Source organism: Aspergillus pseudodeflectus (genome assembly GCF_044049435.1).
Source record: "Aspergillus pseudodeflectus strain CBS 756.74 chromosome Unknown BJX68scaffold_22, whole genome shotgun sequence".
Classification (NCBI taxonomy): Eukaryota; Fungi; Ascomycota; class Eurotiomycetes; order Eurotiales; family Aspergillaceae; genus Aspergillus; species Aspergillus pseudodeflectus.
The window spans coordinates 173471-191312 of record NW_027263798.1 but is presented as its reverse complement, the minus strand read 5'-3'; the positions used below and the strand labels follow the sequence as shown (position 1 = coordinate 191312).

Below are 17842 nucleotides of genomic sequence, written 5' to 3'. Positions count from 1 at the left end.
GATCGCACTTGCCGACAATAGTGATATAGATGCACGGTGAGATGGTCGGCTCCTGGCTCCCAACCATCTTTATAGAGTCAATGGGCCCCAGATTTGAATCTCCACACCGCGGCTTTGGCAGGCAAGTTGCAGTACTAGCCCTGGCCGCCTGCATTGCGCAGCTTGAATGATCTGCCATGGTTGGGAAAGATCATTTGCCGCGGAGAAAACATCTTTCAAACTGAACTGGGCATGCTATGTTCTTGGAAGCTGCTGCCGAAAAGGTAGCTGGCGCTCCTCCTCTACAGTGTGGGCGTCGATTGCGATACCTATCGACTTCTGCTGGGGATAGTCATTGAAGAAATGTGTTGGTTATGTATGGGCAACGAAAATTAAGCTGTCTGTTTCGACGCCTCTCATTGTGGTAGTGCTGGCTTTATTCGTTATCTTCTCTGTTCAACCCTGACATCATGACCCATCGGACACGATCGAGAAACCAGTCCGACCTCGAAGCCTTCACCAATTAGACGATACGTCAGTGTCACCTCAAGGGGCGATGTCAATACCAGATAGGAATCAAGATTTTGCCCAATGTCGACCACCCAGATCGCCGTCTGCGCGCCGACTACTCCCACCTCGACCAAAGGTGGTGGTGCCAGGTTCGTTTTGTACGACGCGGCACGACTCGAAGTCTCGCGGTTTTATTCGTCGATTAATATCAGGCGATTCATTGATTGGAGAGCGGTGCTCACTTGAAGTTGTGTCACATTGCAGAGTGCAGATGAGCAATGGTGAGGTGAGCATGCTGCTTATCCGAGTTGGAGTAAGCAAATCGGAGGACCGAGCCGTCGCCGACCCAGACTTTTCTGTGCATCAGCTGCAGACATCCGAGTCGATTGAGCCATTGTCCAGTGGTTTATTGGAGTTTATAAGCAGTAGTGACACCCCGCTTCTTACCTACGCCGGAATTCGTCTCGCAGCCTTGGAGAGATAATCGCCGAACATGGACACTCTACTCGAGAAGCTCGACATAACAAACCGCCCTGATGAATGGAAGATCGAGCAGGGTCTCGCCGCTCACAAGCTTCCCATTCTGGATCAGAGTGGAGAGGAGGCGGTCCATATCTATCCGCCCAAGCAAGAACCGAGGGTGAAGGATGAGGAAGCCATCGCTTCCGTTGGGAACCGCGATGAGTTGTTCAAGAGGGAGCGAGAGGGATGGAAAGGGTGAGTACAACCAATTCCGCCTTCACTGCACTGCCCTCGTTCATAATCAATATTCGACGCTGACTCTGGTCTTCCAGATATGTCGAGTGGGAAAATTACCCCGAGAAGAAGGCGCAGGCGCACAAGATCCTCACCTCGCAGACCTTTGATCCCACTCCGGACTTCATGTTCGGCCCCATCCCGGATACTAACCCCGTCCTGACCGGCGAGGACTTCAAGCAGTGGCATTGGGCTCTAGGAGGAGAGCTGGCCAGTGTTCCCGATGATTCGTGGGAGATTGTGCTGAAAGAAAAACACCCCGACATGCTGCATCTGCTGCAATTCCCATACAATGCCGAGCCTCCAAAACGACTGGTCACGTCCAAGGCGATCACCCCGAACCCGCTGCACTTTGTACGCAACCACGGTGGAATCCCGCTTATCGACAAGGACAAGTGGAGTCTCAGCCTGGACGGTTTAGTCCACAACCCCAAGACGTACACGCTTGACGATCTCATGGACGAGTCCCGGTTTCCGCAGATCGAGAAGGAGGCTACCATTCAGTGCTCGGGAACCCGGCGCATTGAGCAGATCACTAAATACGGCGGACAGGGCGATGAGGTACCTCAGGCACCGTGGGCTGAAGGCGCGATCGGCACTGCGCGATACAGGGGAATCAGCTTGAAGAAGCTCATCAAGGATTGCGGCGGCCTCGTCAAACCTGCAAAGCACCTTGAATTCTACGGCGCAGAGACATACGTCAAGGATCTCGAGGTCATGAACTACCTTGTCAGCGTGCCGTGGACCAAGGTGAAAGCTAACGAAGTGATTCTCGCCTGGGAAATGAACGGCGAGCCACTCCCCAAGATCCACGGGTATCCTCTGCGCGTCGTCGTGCTCGGATACATTGGCGCCCGCAGCGTCAAGTGGCTCTACCGCATCAAGGCAATCGAGAACCCATCGCTCGCACCCGTTCAAAGCAGAGAATACCTCTACTTCAACCAACAAGTCGGCAAATACAACCAGCGCCCGACCGACGGAATCCAGATCCAAGAAATGCCCGTCAGTTCCGCAATAATGTCCCCCTGGAACAAACAAGCAATCATCCACAACGGCAAAATCCACTGCAAGGGCTGGGCCTATTCGGGCGGCGGCCGCTGGCCCGAGCGCGTCGAACTCTCGGCCGACGGCGGCTTCTCCTGGTACGCGGTGCCAGAAGAGAACCTGTCCAAAAAGGGCCGCTGGATCTGGCGCACCTGGGAAATCGACCTCCCCTGTGAGGTCGAGGGGTGGATTGAGATTGTCTGCCGGTGCTGGGATAACGCGATCAACACGCAGCCGCTGGAGGTGCGGGCGGCGTGGAATTGGGGGCTGCATGTCACGCACTCGGCGCATCGGATCAGTGTGTACAGTATCAATAAGAGCCGGGCGCTCACGAGGGAGCGCATTGAGACGATGAACAAGTTGGGCGTTCCGCTCGCGCCGCTGACGGAGTATCAGGCTGTGTCGAGTCAGTCGTGGGAGGAGTATAATGCGTACTGGAGGACGCATGAGCCGAGGGATGTGGATGATTGATCATGTCTTGATGTTGATGATGTTTTGATGAACTTTTGGAAGTTTAGCTATATCCCAATTATTCTTATTCCATCCCGCTCGATTCTTGAAGCAGTATCGGCTTAAGGACCGTTTCGCTTGACTATAAGCCAGTCCGCGTAGGTAGTCAAAAATGAATAAGTGCGCCATGGCGACTTGGTGACTTGGTGGTCCAGCTACACCTCGCTGATGCACAAGCGCGTAAACAGTTTCGATGCTTTACCTCGAGGTCTGGTGTATGGCTCTAGAAAAGAGCAGAGCGGACCGTTCTTGAAAGTGGGTACTTTGTATTTATAGGCCTTTGCCTACTTGGCCTCTAAATAGTGCAAATCCAGCATAAGAGCTGCGAATTAGCTTGGGTAGACCCACCGTGAAACTCCAATTGTCAATTGTCAACGGTCTCCGATGTGGACTCCAGGCCGGTGCACTACGCTCGGCCGCGGTAGGGGTTGTACCTCTGCCTGAGCTGAGCTCAAGAGTACCCTGAGTCGAAGTGAAGGCCTGGGGCAAGTCGTGCCTCTATTTATAGCTGATGCTCTGCTAATGGTAGCGCTTCATTAAGAAGGAGGTCCGTGGGAAAGAAGGGAAAAAAGATTCACATTCACTCAGTCCACTGTCCACGGCGGTAAAGTTCAAGGTAAGAAAGAGACTTGACTGCTGGGCGTCAGGAAACACTATCTGGCGACTAGAGACTGTCATCTGGCGCGATAATAATGGCTGCAATGGCTTGTGAGACACTCGAGACTGTGTCATAAGACTGGAATGGTGGGGAATTGTTGACTCTTGCGCTGCCTGAGGCTTCAAATTGGCCTGGTTGCCTGGAGTCACCTGACTCTGACAGACCGAAGCCGAATATCGAGGCCTCAGGCCGCTAGTGAACAGACTTCAGTGTATCCGGCCCGCCATTTCTCCGAGGCGGCACAATTCACTTGTGTCCCATGCTGAATACTAATGCAGGCTGTGACCCTGTGTTGCAACGGGGCAGTCACACCAGGTTCCTCGACGGAAAAGGACCTTGACGAAAATGCCATTCCCATTGGTTCCTTATCAAGGTATTAAAGGGTTTCTCCCTTCAAGGTTCGTACCAAAAGTTGTAGAGGTTACAAGGAATATTAATCTGGTGTTGCCTGGTGGACTACAAAGGGGGTCTGGAGGTTGCGAAAATATATTTTTGGTACGCAAAGGGAGCATTATACCACCACCGAGACAACCACACGACCACCAGTATCGATCTCCTCAGCCTGGAAAACGACTTTTGGGTACAAATGCTCCAGGCAGATTTTCTTTTCCTGCATCTCCAAGCATTGTCCACGACGCTGCTGAATCTGCTGGTGGTGTCGGATGCCCGGAAGTGCTGGTCATGTGATATGACGTCGTGGCTTATCGCCAAGGCCTCAAAGCCAAGTGGTGAACCCACCATCGCCGGAAATAGCAAGCAGTGAGACACAAGTCATGATTATTGGAAGATCAATTGGGCAATGTGGTGGGCTGGAGAAACCAGTGTCCATGGGACAGCGCACTCCGGATGCCCAATGGTGATGTGTACCTGCAGTGTTCCTGCGCCCTCGACAGCAGTCACAGTGTGGTACACCAGTAACGTTGTGCCCCTGTCAGCATTGTCATGTTGCTTTTTGTGGGTTGCCACTTGCCGTCGTTTGTACTCCTGAACACTGGTTAAGCACTGACAAGTCTTATGCTATGTTTAGAGTGGATCTTGCTTCTCAAGCCAACGCGGCCGACCCACCACATTCGAGTCCAGACCTGGCGGTGGTGCCCTCCCTGCTTGCTCTGCTGCTTTGCTGGTGCTGCCTACTTCAAAACCAGTCGCTCTCCCTCTGCTTTCTTCTGTACCTTTTCTTTCGCTCCTTCATCACTCACCCTCTTTTTTTTTTTGACCACACTCGCTATACAGAATGTTTTCCAAGACTCAGATTCTGGCCCTCGCTTTGGCCGTTGCCTCGGCCGAGGCCGCCTCCAAGGGCTTCAACTATGGAGCCACCAAGCCTGACGGCAGCGTCAAGGCCCAGGCTGATTTCCAGAAGGAATTCCAGACCGCAAAGAACCTCGAGACCACCTCGGGTTTCAACAGTGCCCGTCTTTACACCATGATCGTAAGTGTCTTTGGCTGAACAGATGCCCTGGATCATGCTAACACTCCCACAGCAAGGAGGATCTGCCAGCACCCCCATCTCTGCCATTCCTGCCGCCATCGCCGAAGAAACAACACTGCTGCTGGGTCTCTGGGCGTCGGGCGGAAACATGGCCAACGAGATTACCGCTCTCAAGGCTGCCATCCAGCAGTACGGTGACGACTTCACCAAGCTCGTTGTCGGTATCTCCGTCGGAAGCGAGGATCTCTACCGCAACTCGGAGATTGGCGTCCAGGCCCATGCTGGCATTGGTGTCGAGCCCGAGGAACTCGTCTCGTACATCAACCAGGTCCGCGAGGCCATCTCCGGAACCTCGCTCAGCGATGCGTCCATCGGCCACGTCGATACCTGGAACGCCTGGACCAACGGCTCCAACGCTGCCGTTATCGAGGCCGTCGACTGGCTCGGTTTTGACGGATACCCCTACTTCCAGAACACCATGGCCAACTCCATCTCCGACGCCAAGTCGCTCTTTGACGAGGCCGTCGGGAAGACCAAGGGCGTCGCCAACGGCAAGGAGGTCTGGATCACCGAGACCGGCTGGCCCATCAGCGGCGACCAGGAGAACCTGGCCACTGCCTCGGTTGAGAACGCCAAGAAGTTCTGGGACGAGGTTGGCTGCCCTCTGTTCGACAACGTCAACACCTGGTGGTACATCCTCCAGGACGGCGAGGGCTCCTCCGTCCCTAACCCCAGCTTCGGTCTCGTCGGCAACACGCTGAACACCAAGCCTCTGTTCGACCTCTCCTGCTCTGCTTCGCACTCCTCGTCCTCCGCCCGTGGCTCATCCAGCTCGACCTCCACTTCCACCGCTTCCTCTGCCGAGTCCGCCGGCTTCACATCCATCACTAGGACTGGAGTAGTTCTCCACCCGACCGGCAACGCTGGCGGCTCCGATCTTGGCTCGTCTGACTCGTTCCCCTCGTCCGGCTCTGGCCACTTCCCCAGCGGCGGCAGCATCAGCGTGACCCCATCCCCCTCCGGCTCCGCTACCCCTACTCCCTCTAGCGGCTCTGGCTCTGGCTCTGGCTCTGGCTCTGGCTCCGGATCTGGCTCCGGATCTGGTTCTGGTTCCGGATCTGGTTCCGGAACTGGCTCTGGCTCTGGCACTGGCACCTCGGACGAGTCCACCAGCACCACCTCTGCCAACCCTGCCGACTTCACCGGTGCTGGCACCCGTCTGTCTGGATCCATCTTCGGCGCTGCTATCGCTGTCGCCGCTCTTGCGATTGCTCTTTAATTGGTTGACCACATGACTGGTCTGGACTGGTACTGGCACTGGCGCATGGGCGCACTGGATTGAGCCGTGATTGCTGTACTTTAAAAATCTCACATTACCTTCGTTTGTATCATTTAGGATCATCTGACATAGATCGCGTCATTAATACAAAATATTTGACCACAACTCTTTGATTAAATGCCGAGCTGAAGAAACCAGCCAAGCCAACTTAGTCCATCCTGCGCCGATCCCCCTCTTGGCCCCCGTCGTCTGCCATCGCTTGGTGGACAAACTCCCCGCCGGAGATTTCCCCTTTCACTCGCCCACCAATGGCGATACAGTGTTGTTTGAATGTACCTTGACGAGTTGTTTATCCCCCGCGACGGAGATCGGGTCGTCTGCCGCGGACACCCGGAGCATCTCCAACTCGCTACGCAATACCCCGAGGAACAGCCGGATTGCGTCGAATTGTCCCTGAATTGTCCCGCGCACGTAACATGACGTGCCCGGAGCATGCGGGGGAACGGGTGAATTCTGCAGAGCATAAAAGGAGGCCAGGTTTTCTGGGGAATCGGGGTTGTTCAGCAATTGACTCGTCAGCTCTTTACTTGCCCAGTATCGAGTCCCGGCGAGGCGATCGTCATAGTCATTCTTTTTTTTTTTTCCTCCACGATGTGGTCTTCCACTCTCTTCCTCCTGGGCGCAATCGCCCCAGGTGTCCTGTCCTTACCCAGTTCGGGAAATAGCTCCTCTTCTTCGTCTTCATCTTCGTCCTCATCTGTCCCCATCCACTGGCTCGGCGAAACCCCCTCGTACACCTCCGGCGCAACCTTTGGCCTCCCCTGGCCCCAGGGAAAACACTTTTACAACAGCACTGCCTTTAGCATCTCCAGCGCTTCCGGCGGCGACGCCATCGCCCTCGACTCCTGGGTCACAGGCTACTGGCGCGACGGGTCGATCAAGTGGACTGGCCACGCGATCCCGCCGCTCGAGAGCGCTGCGGAGGGGTACACCGTGACTGCGAAGCGTGGCCGATCGCAATCGGGCAAGGATGGGATCAAGGTGAAGGAGTCGCGGCGCGAGGTCTCGATCGACACGGGGAGCATCGCCGTCACGTTCCCCCGATCCGGATCGGAGATTGTCTCTTCGATCAAGAAGGGCGGCAAGGTCGTTGGCGAGAGCGGGAAGCTCGTTCTGCACACGCAGTCGGCCGTTGCGGACGATGTCGCCGCGCGCGCGGATACAAAGATCAAATATGCGAATTTCGCGAGCAGGATCGCGAATGTCACTGTCGACGCCGAGGCCGGCGGCGTTCGGGCCCTCGTCACGGTTCGCGGGACACACGCCCCCGTGGGCAAGGGCAAGGGTGCGTGGCTGCAGTTCGTCGTGCGCTTCTACCTGTACGCCAACTCGGACGCCATCCGCATCGTGCATAGTATTGTCTTTGACGGCGACGCGGAGAGCGACTTTATCAGCGGCCTCGGGATCCAGTTCAATGTCCCCCTCAAGGGCGAGGAGCTGTATAACCGGCACTTGCGGATCCCCGGCGAGGAAGGCGGGTTCCTGCACGAGGCCGTGCAGGGGATTACGGGGCTGCGAAGGGATCCCGGGGAGGAGGTTCGGACTGCGCAGGTTGCTGGCCAGCTTCTTCCGAATATCAGCACCTGGGACACGCGCGTCTCCTCGCGCATGCAGTGGATCCCCGCCTGGAACGACTATAAGCTCTCGCAGCTCTCCCCCGACGGGTTCACCATCCACAAGCGCACCAAGGCGGGCCAGGGCTGGGTTACGGTCCCCGGCGGGAAGCGCTCGCATGGGCTGACGTATCTCGGCGGCGCGACCAAGGGCGGCCTCGCCGTCGGCCTGCGGGATTTCTGGAAGCGGTATCCCTCGGGTGTGGAGATTGCGAATGCGGGGGGTGACGAGGGGACCCTCACGGTTTGGCTGTATAGCCCTGATGCGCCGCCGTTGGATCTCCGGCCGTTCCATGATGGGATGGGGCAGGATACGTATGAGGAGCAGCTTGATGCGCTGGAGATCACGTATGAAGATTACGAGCCGGGATTCAATACCCCGTATGGAATCGCGCGCACGAGCGAGATCTACCTGTACGCATTCGACTCGACCCCCGACACCGACGGCCTCGCGACCCTGAGCGCAAACACAAACAACCCGCCCGTCCTCGTCCCCGAACCAGCCTACATCCGCGAGACAGAGGCGCTCGGCACATACTGGAACCTCCCCGACACGTCCAACGAAAAAGCCGCGACCATCGAGTCGAACCTCGACTTCCTCGTCGCCTTTTACGAGGGCCAGGTCGACTCCCGCAAGTGGTACGGCTTCCTCGACTACGGCGACTACATGCACACGTACGACGGGGACCGGCATATCTGGCGGTACGACGTTGGCGGATACGCGTGGGATAACTCGGAGCTCTCGCCCGACTTGTTCCTCTGGCAGCAGTTCCTGCGGACGGGCCGCGAGGACGTCTACAGACTCGCCGAGGCCCTGACAAGGCACACGGGCGAAGTCGACGTGTACCATATTGGCGACTGGAAGGGTCTCGGGACTCGACACGGCGTGCAGCACTGGGCCGATTCCGCGAAGCAGGTCCGCATCACGCAGCCGCAGTACCGGAAGTACTTCTTCTACCTGAGCGGCGGCGACGAGCGCGTCGGCGAGCTCCTTGAGGAGGCACTCGACACGGACAAGACGTACGGCGTCCTCGACCCGCAGCGCAAAGTCCGCGAGGACGGCTGGACCCCGACCCCGGGCCAACCAACCGCCATCTCCCTGGGCACCGACTGGGCCGGTCTCGCCGGCGGCTGGCTGCTAGAATGGGAGCGCCGCGGGCCCCGTTGGCAGGAAGCACGCGCGAAGCTCACAGGCACAGCGCGCGGAATCGCCAACTTGACCAACGGCTTCGTGACGGGCTCGGGCCTCTACGCCATCAACAACGGAACCCTCCTCCCACCCCCCGAGGACCCGAACAACGAGGGCATCGTCTCTGTCTCGCACCTCAGCGCCGTCTTTGGCATGCCCGAGGTCATCTCGGAGCTCTTGGAGTACTGGGGCGACGACGCCCCGCAGGGATTCCGGGACGACTGGCTCGATTACTGCTTCTACTACGGCGCGACCAAAGCGGAGCAGGCGGCGCGGTACGGCGAGAACTTTGGATCGCTGAATCTCGTGCAGGGCCACTCGCGGCTGACGGCGTACTGGGCGAACCACGAGGGGAATGCCACTGTTGCACTGCGCGCGTGGAATGCGTTTTATAATAACAATGATGGGTTCACGGCGGACGAGCCGTGGGCTGCCGAAGTGCTGAACGGGTCGGCTGTGCTGGTTGAGACGGAGGAGGCGAGTTGGGTGTCGACGAATGCGGTGGCGCAGTACGGGCTGGCGGCCATTCAGAACCTGGGGCTTGTTGGCGAGGAGCTGGCGGGGTCGCCGTACCCTTGAACTCGGACTTGATTCTGACGTTTACTTTTACTTTCAACTTCCCTTTTACTTTGTACATATGAAGTTCGGTAGTAGTGCGTTGAAAGAAGATTCGTTTGCTTTGAGGTGCATGTCGCCGGTTGGGAAAGTAAATGTAGCCGAGGTGAACCTGAGCCGCGGAGATGAATCCATATAGTCTACAAGAGATGATTGAAGAATATTAATTTCGACTGGCTCTACTTACCTTATCCCACCAATTTTGGGATAATGCCGGGTCCGTAGGGATGATCTGATCTGTCATTGTGGATTTCGTGCGTCGTGCCTCTGGGAGAAGTAGAATCCCAGACTGGGCCTGGTTTACCTCATAGGTAGATAGATAATGGTAGTCCCCGAGAGCATTTATATCAATCACGGATCTCAAGTGATAACTTGCATGCCCTGCAGGATCCAAAGGCCTCTGGTCTAGACTCGGCGGACGTGGTCGGAAGTAAGTTCCTAGAATACAGTGGTTGATCTCACCCCGCGCATACGGGATATAAAGTTCAAGGGTTCCGATATCAAGGCAAAAATTGCCGACTTGGTCTGCCATTGGTAGATGCTCATTCGTCCATTTGAAGAATGCAGCTGCTGAAGGGACCTCAAAAACGAGGCAAGCTGGTCATTCGACCACTCAGTCGAGCTGATGCCAGCCATAGTTGGGATTTGGGTTCCTCAGCTGTGAATCAAGCAAACGATGAAAATGAGGAGCTGAGATCTCGGCTGAGCGCTGAGATCGATCCCCTGGTCCGTGCTGGAGTAGGGCGAGGTATAAAGTTCCCCAGCTCACTGCTCCAATTGACCATCTCCATCTCCATCTCCATCTCCATCTCCATCGCCATTCCGCCCTCCAACCACCAAAGCATCAAACAGAACACGAAGACCAACCAAAATGGCCGAGATCCACTACCAAAACACCGTCCGCTTCCGCACCCAAGTCAACGGCACAACAAAATACGTCACCCTCGCCGTCGTCCCCGCCGAATCCGGCGGAACCTGCTGGCTCACCCTCACCGACGAACCCACCCCGGACAGCAACTTCCTCATCCGCGAGTGGAACTACAGCAACGACCACCGCCTGCACTTCAGCGGCAACGACCGCGCCGACACCCCCGACAGCGGCGGCAACTTTCGGCTCCTGCACATCGACACGCGGCCCGTGGGCAATGTCGGCAATGACTACTGCGTCTCGATGACCATGTATCAGCCCATGGTCACGATGGGGTATTGGGGCGTGAGCTGGGGGAGAGCGTATGACCTCGAGACGTTTGCGCTGTTTGCGACAAGGTGGCCGGACTCGGATGGCGGGGTTTGTGATGGGGATCCCGTCAAGATTCGGAATCTGATCGGTGCGAAGAATCCCGCGCCTGTCGGGAGTATTGGGCATTTCCTCACGGTGCGGGAGATCGATGGCGAGTGGAGGGTGATCGGCGAGTACGCGACGTATGATGCAGGCCAGGAGTTTGTTATTGAAAAGGTTGTGCAGGAGACTGCGTAACTGGGGATATATACCGAGAGAGATCATGGATTCATGCTATAACCTCGCCCGCTCATCCCCGTGTATACCCCTAACAAGTGCCTCTGCAAACTCCGTTTCCTTATAGACATACCCCATATGCCCGCCCGGAAGCCTCGCAACCGAAACCCCCAACCGCCTCGACAGCTCCACCATGGTATAACTCGGAACTTCCGGGGCACCCTCATCCTCGCCCACAACAAGGATAAGCTTCCCGCTCTCCCTCCCCAGCGCCTCAATATCCGGAACAAACGACCCAAACTCCCCAAACTCACGCTCAAAGTAAAGCGCGAAGAAATCCGTTTTGAGCGTTGCCAGCTCTCTGTATAGTGCTGTTCTGCCAAAGGCTTCTCTGTCAGATGCGCTGCCGATCAGGGGCATCATAAGACGGTTCGCGGCCGCCGTGCCCTTGTTGTGATATACGTGCAGGATTTCCGCGACTGTCGCGCGGAGCTGCATAGCCCTCTGTGATGGGAAGAGCGCGACGAGCGTGGGCTCGTGCAGGATCGCCTTGGTTACGAGCTCTGGGTACCTGGATACCAGGCTCATAGTGATAATAGCAGCCCAGGAAGATCCAAAAACAAGGGCGCCCTCTCCCTGCGAGAGGTGCGTGATTAGTGCAGCGAGGTCGTCCGCGTGTGCGGTAATCGCCTGTCCAACTGGAGGGACAATCAGCGACGAGCTGCGACGAAACCCGCGTCGGTCGTAGGTGACGACACTGAAATGCGTGGAGAGGGTGGTTGCTAGGCTGGTGAAGAGCATCGATGTCCCGTGGCCGCCGGGGACGAGGATGAGGAGGGGCCCCGAGCCTTGGATCTCATAGTAGAGTGTGGCGCCGTCGGGGTCGAGGGGGAGGGTGTGTGAGCAGAGTGCCATTTTGATAGCCGGAAAGAGGTAGACCTGGCATTTGTTTGAATATCTTTTTCGATCTATATCAAGCAAAGTGATCAGTGGCATTATGTATATCATCCGTCGGCCATGCGAACCAGTTGGATGCACGCCCCACTTTATCGTCTGAAACCCCGAGATGGGCGTTAGGGCCTCTGGGCACGGCGAACGAGTGGTCAGGGAGTGGAAGGATCGCGACAACGCGAACGATCGTATCGACGTGGACCCACCCCATTGGTATACGCAGCAATCCGACGGATCTGGATCCTGCAAGCTTGTGGCCTACAGCGGGAAGCCCGATGCTGTGGCGCCAAGGGTGAGACTGAATACTGGCGCAGCTGGACTCGTTAGAATGGCGATTTGGAGAAGTCTTGAGAGGGTAGAATTTGAAAACAATTGGTTCAGGTGCAAAATGTCTAACATGTACGCTCAGATAACCCCCCCGATCTAAATGATTTCTGTATCATCTCTATTATTTTTCCCATTTAAGCCTTTTCGATTCTCGCCTTGTGTCTATATTCCCAATCGCTGGCTGGAGCCCAGTATGTCGAGAACCACAAATGGAATGAGTTCCACGGGTAGACGAACCAGTTTTTGTCTGTGCTCTTGTCGATGAAGTACTGGAAATCAAGGTTAGGTCACAAGCCCAAATGGGGAGGACATTACACATACACTTCCGCACAGAGTACTATGTACTGTCTTATCAATCGCCTCATGCAATCGCGCATCGTATTCCCTTTCCTTATCAACTCGGACATCAACGGATGCAGCCTGATGGTGAAGAATGGGCTGCATTGCTTTGAGAACCATCTCCACCTCGCTTGGAATCATTAGCATTGCGTCACGGGGTACCAAGTACGAGAAATAAGAAATGGCAAACACACCTCTCGATAATCTGAATCGTAGACGTATACAGCCTCCCCGAGTTTGGGCCGAGGATGTAGAAGAAGTTCGGGAACCCGTGCATCGCAATAGATTTGAACGTCGCTTTGTGTCCGTACTCACTCCAGTGCTGCTCGCGGGTTTTCCCATTGCGGCCCTGGATCGGGACTTCGTAGTGTGTGAGGGCGAAGCCGTTGGCGAGAAGCTGAGTCGGTTAGTTTTGATTCTGGAGAGGAGAAATTGAGGAGGTGGGACGTACGATGGCGTCGACGTGGATCTCTTCGCCTGAGCGGGTGATTACGGAGTTGGATTTGATTTCGACGATGGAGTCGTCTGTTAGGCGCATATTTGGCTCGTTCAGTGAGGACAGGTAGCCGCGGTCAAAGATTCGTCGCTGCGGGGGTTAGCTACTGCGAAATAGTTTCGGTGACAAGAAGCCTTACTCTGCATCCGAACTCGTATTTCGGGATCAGGAGATCCCAATATGATGCTGCCCCCCGGTTAGGAAGAGATAACGGAGATGTAGTGGAAAGGGTCATACCAGGCGCCGTGTCTTGGACATACTTCCGGCTCTGGTTCTCAACCGACTTTCGTCCAATTTCTCCTAAGCGGTTGTTCTGGAATCGGAACCATGTGATTTCCATCCATAGAAACAGGAGGAAGCGGATGAGATAGAGTAGGAGAGGTATACGGCGGAAAGCATCTCTCCATTCGGGCGAGATCTGGTGATTTGTTGCGTCGACAATGTGGTGGGGTGACTGGTCGTCTAGGTTAGTCTGGTGACCTGAAAAAGGTGGAAAGGGTACTGACTCTCATAAACTGCGTGACGGACTTGGCTTGGTGGACGATTGCAGGGACCAGCTGTGCAGCAGAGGCTATGCTAATTAGCGGGGATGGTGATGCGAGCAGCAGAATGCATACCTCCATTCCCAATAACGGCAACATGTTTGTTCGTAAGATCAACTCCTTTCTTCCATCGAGCGGTATGAATAATTTCTCCCTGAAACGTCTCTGCACCGGGAATCTTCAACTCCTGAGGATTGACCAGACCCCCAACAGCGGAGATCAAAATCTGACATTCCTGCATAAAAGCCTGCTTGGTCTGAACATCCTGAAAGCTGACGGACCAGGTTTGTGACTTATCACTCCATGCGGCGCCGGTCCACTCCACATTCCCTGTAAAGTGCTGGTCCACGTGGTATTGTTTGACGACATTCGTGATATACCCGAGAATCTCCGCCTGCGGAGGAAACATCTGGGTAAAGTCGGGGTTCGGGGCAAAGGAGTAGCTATAGCAGAAGCCAGGGATGTCAACGGCACAGCCGGGGTCTAGAGGGACGTTGTCAGGGGTATCCTTGTCTGAAGAAATGTGCGTGTGTGAGACAAACATGTATTGGCCAACCATGTGCCGCCGAGTCCGGCCTGACGGTCGTAGATGTGATAGTTGTCGAGGTTGTAGTCTCGCTTCAGGCGGCAGGCCATGGCGATTCCAGATACTCCCCCGCCGATGATGATGACTCGGCAGGGTGGTCGGGATGGGAGAGCCATGGTGAGACGAGGTGGGTAGTGGAAGCACGACAGAGTAGAGTATGAGGTCGTAGGAAAAAGAAATCGTGTATCCAAGTGGAAAAACCAGCACTCTAAATATGGAGGCGAGCTGTCGAAGGAAACATCCGAACGGTAGGGCCTGAGACGCGGTTTAAAGGTCCGAAGAGAAGGATTTCGCTAGACCCGATGCCAAAACATCTTCTGTCGCACAACAACAAGATACCAGACAAGCTGAGTATATCGGGCATACCGAGTCCCGAGTCCCAAGACCTAACCAGCCTAAACAAACCGCACGTCAATTCCGAAACCGCCGAATGGGTTCGTTGGCTAAACGAGCAGGATCGTGGCGTTCGTAGTTCCTTAGCGGGGCCAATCACAACCCACCGCTTGTTTTTACTGACTATCACTTCCAGCATCGTGGTCTGCGCCCAGATTCAGTCAGCCACACAGCCATGACGAAAGGTTCTGCTGGTGTCTTCAGCCAGCCCGTTGGCTGCCAACTGAGCCGGACTGACAGCTGTTAGAGCCGGACGTGCGCCACGCCTGGAGTGTGGAGATCATGTCTCTGCATTCGCTGCCTGATTCATGCGTCTGCAGACGAGATGGAACACCTTTTCTGCATTGTCTGAAAATTCAGCTCGGACATGCCGGAGGCAGGCTCTGTTATGGATCTTGCGCGAGTTTTGTGAGATTGCCCATGGGTTAAATAGAATGTAGACGAGCCGTTCGATTTCGGGGCCATTGGTTGCGGCGAAACCTTACAAACACACCAAAACAACACCATGAATCCCACAGACGTGGTTCTTTTCCTGCTGTACCTGGGCCATCAGGCCCAAGTCCCAGCCTTCTGGACAAGAGCGTTCCTGGGCGGAGCCGGCCTCCTGTTCCTTCTCACCGTGCTTTCCCTCATGGTGATGCTCGCAAGAGCCGTTCTCACCTCTCGACAATTGGTTTCCCTCTCGGACAAACCCCTGGGCGTTATTGGTAAACCGCTCCTCTTCCCAGTCAACTTCATGCACACGCGCCTTTCTCCAGTGAAGGACAAATTCAGCAATCGCTTCCTGATCGTCGGCGTACCAGTTGGTCTGCGGTGCCGCATTGGAAACTTGGTAGCCATCGATGACAGCTCACTTGACGTTTCTCCAGCTCCGGGAGACGAAAAATGGTTCTGGAAGCGAATATGGTCGCACTTGTGTTGTTGGTGGACCATCGATGCCGCAAAACTGCTGCACCGCGGCGATCATGGCGTGAATTTGAGGAAGAAGTTGGATAACTTCCTCATGTCGCAGGTAGATACTAGATGTTCTATCCCAAATGAACGGATGACTGACCATACCTCACCTTCGCAGAATGAGGATCCGGCGCAGTGGCCGTACGCCTACATGATGAGCGTTCCTCAGTTTATGGGCTGGTACCGCAATGTTGTCAGCTGGTGGTATCTGTACAACGAACAGCGCGAGCTTGACGCGCTTATTCTCGAGATCAATAACTCCTACGAAGAGAAGCGGAACATCCTCATACGGGTCCGACCGACATCGGACAAGCTCAGCGCTCTGCCTTCCTCGCCAAACGCCGAGTTCATTGACGATCGTCAGCTCGTTCAGTCACTTCCTTCGGAAACAAGGGCAAGATTTTATGGCGGCGAGTGGTACAAGTACATCTTTGCGTCTCCGTTTGAGAAAGTCGATGGGGTCGTTTCGCAGCGGATGATGGATCCGTTGAAGCGTTCTGCGTGGACGTCGAAGGCGTCGTTTTCCAATATGACCACGCTCGATGAGACAGGACAGGTACGAATGGCGACTCGCTTGGTCTGTGACGGGCCGCCGATCGATCCAATGCAAATGAGCAATTGGGACGTGATCAAACTCGTCTTCCGCATGACCCTCCCAGGCATGCTCACCACAGCCGAGATTGTTATCAAGGCCTTGCGAATCCGCTTTTCTGGTGCAATGCAGATGAACAAAAAGACGCCTGTGCGAAGTGGCAGTGTCGGGCGGCATATCACCAAGATGGAATTGTATGTGTACCGCAACAATGTTTTTGACACCTTGCTGACCCCAACCGCCAGTGACCTAGAAACCATCTTTCGAGCATATTTAGCCCGCTGTATCGCCAAATGTCCGGAGCCAGTGAAACTCACATACCTCCCTTGTCGGTCATTTACCAACGATGTGGTCGTCATGCAGTCTCCCGCATCACTTGGAAAGCACGAGACCAGCGTGCGTCACGTCAGCGTGGAGCCAGCTGACCCCGCGTTTTATACCCGGTTCATCACCTACAAGGATGTCCGCTCAGCGATAGAACAAGAGACGAAGGAGACTGGGCTACCCGCTGATCCGACGTCCCGACACCTCATCGTCTCCGACGCTGACCTGCTATTGTCGGTACTGGAGTCGGGAGCATATGAAAAGGCAGATCTGTGTGAGTCTTCAACTGCCTCTCAGAAGCACAGCACAATGCTCTCCATCTGCCGAGGAACATCGGCGTTCATGGATGAGTTCGCCTTATCGATCCTGGACCCATCGTCTCGCACTGTGTACATGGCCGCTTCTTTCCGTCTGTCCATGGCGCGAAGACTGGCGTTTGGCTCACTCCGTTTGTTTCGAATTTTCAGTTCCGTTGCGGCTTTGGTTTCCCAATGGCTGCTCTTGGATGGTCTTTCGTTTGTCTGTGGTAAATTCGCTGTGGACAAACTGACTGGCTCACATCTGGACCCTTGGTGGACAGGGACTGCTGGTATGCTTCTCGGGTATGGCTCCGCCATCAGGGCGGTTAATGCGCTGAAAAAATGGGCCCTGCGATAATCGGCGATAATCCATACAAGGTATTCTTGTACCATTCGCCGAATGGGAGGAGAGATTTATTCGTGTGGAAGGAATGCCCAGTTTTGGAAAAGATTAGGCTTGCTCTGTGATTGTCGTGTCTTCAGACTAACACAACCGCCGTTCGTATTTGTGTAACACTTGCAACCATCCCCTCCCCGGCGCTTGAGCCTGGATAATCCCGACTGCATCCGGGGACTCGATTGGTGCGGACTATTTTGACCTCCGGCGAATTCGGGACACCGTCTCAAGATCGCAGTGCCAGAACACTAATCAGCCGCTCCGATCCTTGCAGGTGGTGCTGCTAGAGCCATCAATGGAAGAAAGACGGCCACGTGTTATTGGGCAAAGACGTGATATCTCGACCGTTCCAGGCTCAGCTGGACGGATTGCCTTGATTGGACGAGAGACGTTCAGACTGGCCCTAGGAAAAGTTAAGTGTCTGGCTGCTGGAGGGTGTAGACTACTCGGCATGTAGCTGTGTTGTCTTCAGGCAGCCACATGCAGGTAGCATGAAGTAGTTGTTGGCTGGAACGAGCTTCCGAGACGGATGTGATAGATC

At 55.4% G+C, this 17842-nt stretch overlaps 7 protein-coding genes across 7 annotated transcripts; 5 read left to right on the top strand and 2 right to left on the bottom strand.

The window, feature by feature from the left end:
* The first annotated feature begins 883 nt into the window (after positions 1 to 883).
* Positions 884 to 3039, top strand: BJX68DRAFT_94648 (sulfite oxidase). Its single transcript, XM_071050059.1, has 2 exons — positions 884 to 1206; positions 1284 to 3039. Exons 1-2 carry the CDS (start codon positions 983 to 985, stop codon positions 2758 to 2760), a joined length of 1701 nt encoding a protein of 566 aa, XP_070898906.1. The 5' UTR covers positions 884 to 982; the 3' UTR covers positions 2761 to 3039.
* Positions 3040 to 4691: 1652 nt separating this feature from the next.
* bgt2 (GPI-anchored beta-1,3-endoglucanase EglC) lies at positions 4692 to 6168 on the top strand (the record flags this gene model as incomplete). The annotated part of the gene is made up of 2 exons (XM_071043034.1): positions 4692 to 4889; positions 4942 to 6168. 2 exons carry the CDS (start codon positions 4692 to 4694, stop codon positions 6166 to 6168), a joined length of 1425 nt encoding a protein of 474 aa, XP_070898905.1.
* Positions 6169 to 6819: 651 nt separating this feature from the next.
* BJX68DRAFT_266994 (polysaccharide lyase family 26 protein) lies at positions 6820 to 9609 on the top strand (the record flags this gene model as incomplete). The annotated part of the gene is made up of 1 exon (XM_071045671.1): positions 6820 to 9609. The coding sequence occupies one exon, from the start codon at positions 6820 to 6822 to the stop codon at positions 9607 to 9609; it is 2790 nt and encodes a 929-aa protein (XP_070898904.1).
* Positions 9610 to 10516: 907 nt separating this feature from the next.
* BJX68DRAFT_266993 (uncharacterized protein) lies at positions 10517 to 11122 on the top strand (the record flags this gene model as incomplete). Its single annotated transcript, XM_071045670.1, has 1 exon — positions 10517 to 11122. The coding sequence occupies one exon, from the start codon at positions 10517 to 10519 to the stop codon at positions 11120 to 11122; it is 606 nt and encodes a 201-aa protein (XP_070898903.1).
* Positions 11123 to 11158: 36 nt separating this feature from the next.
* BJX68DRAFT_266992 (alpha/beta fold hydrolase) lies at positions 11159 to 12016 on the bottom strand (the record flags this gene model as incomplete). The annotated part of the gene is made up of 1 exon (XM_071045669.1): positions 11159 to 12016. One exon carries the CDS (start codon positions 12014 to 12016, stop codon positions 11159 to 11161), a length of 858 nt encoding a protein of 285 aa, XP_070898902.1.
* A 497-nt stretch (positions 12017 to 12513) lies between these two features.
* On the bottom strand, positions 12514 to 14458 carry BJX68DRAFT_266991 (flavin-containing monooxygenase; the record flags this gene model as incomplete). The annotated part of the gene is made up of 9 exons (XM_071045668.1): positions 12514 to 12648; positions 12701 to 12848; positions 12913 to 13115; positions 13170 to 13304; positions 13354 to 13400; positions 13452 to 13668; positions 13721 to 13785; positions 13832 to 14239; positions 14299 to 14458. The coding sequence occupies 9 exons, from the start codon at positions 14456 to 14458 to the stop codon at positions 12514 to 12516; spliced, it is 1518 nt and encodes a 505-aa protein (XP_070898901.1).
* Positions 14459 to 15240: 782 nt separating this feature from the next.
* BJX68DRAFT_255383 (uncharacterized protein) lies at positions 15241 to 17262 on the top strand (the record flags this gene model as incomplete). The annotated part of the gene is made up of 3 exons (XM_071043033.1): positions 15241 to 15747; positions 15808 to 16475; positions 16527 to 17262. 3 exons carry the CDS (start codon positions 15241 to 15243, stop codon positions 17260 to 17262), a joined length of 1911 nt encoding a protein of 636 aa, XP_070898900.1.
* Positions 17263 to 17842: the final 580 nt, after the last annotated feature.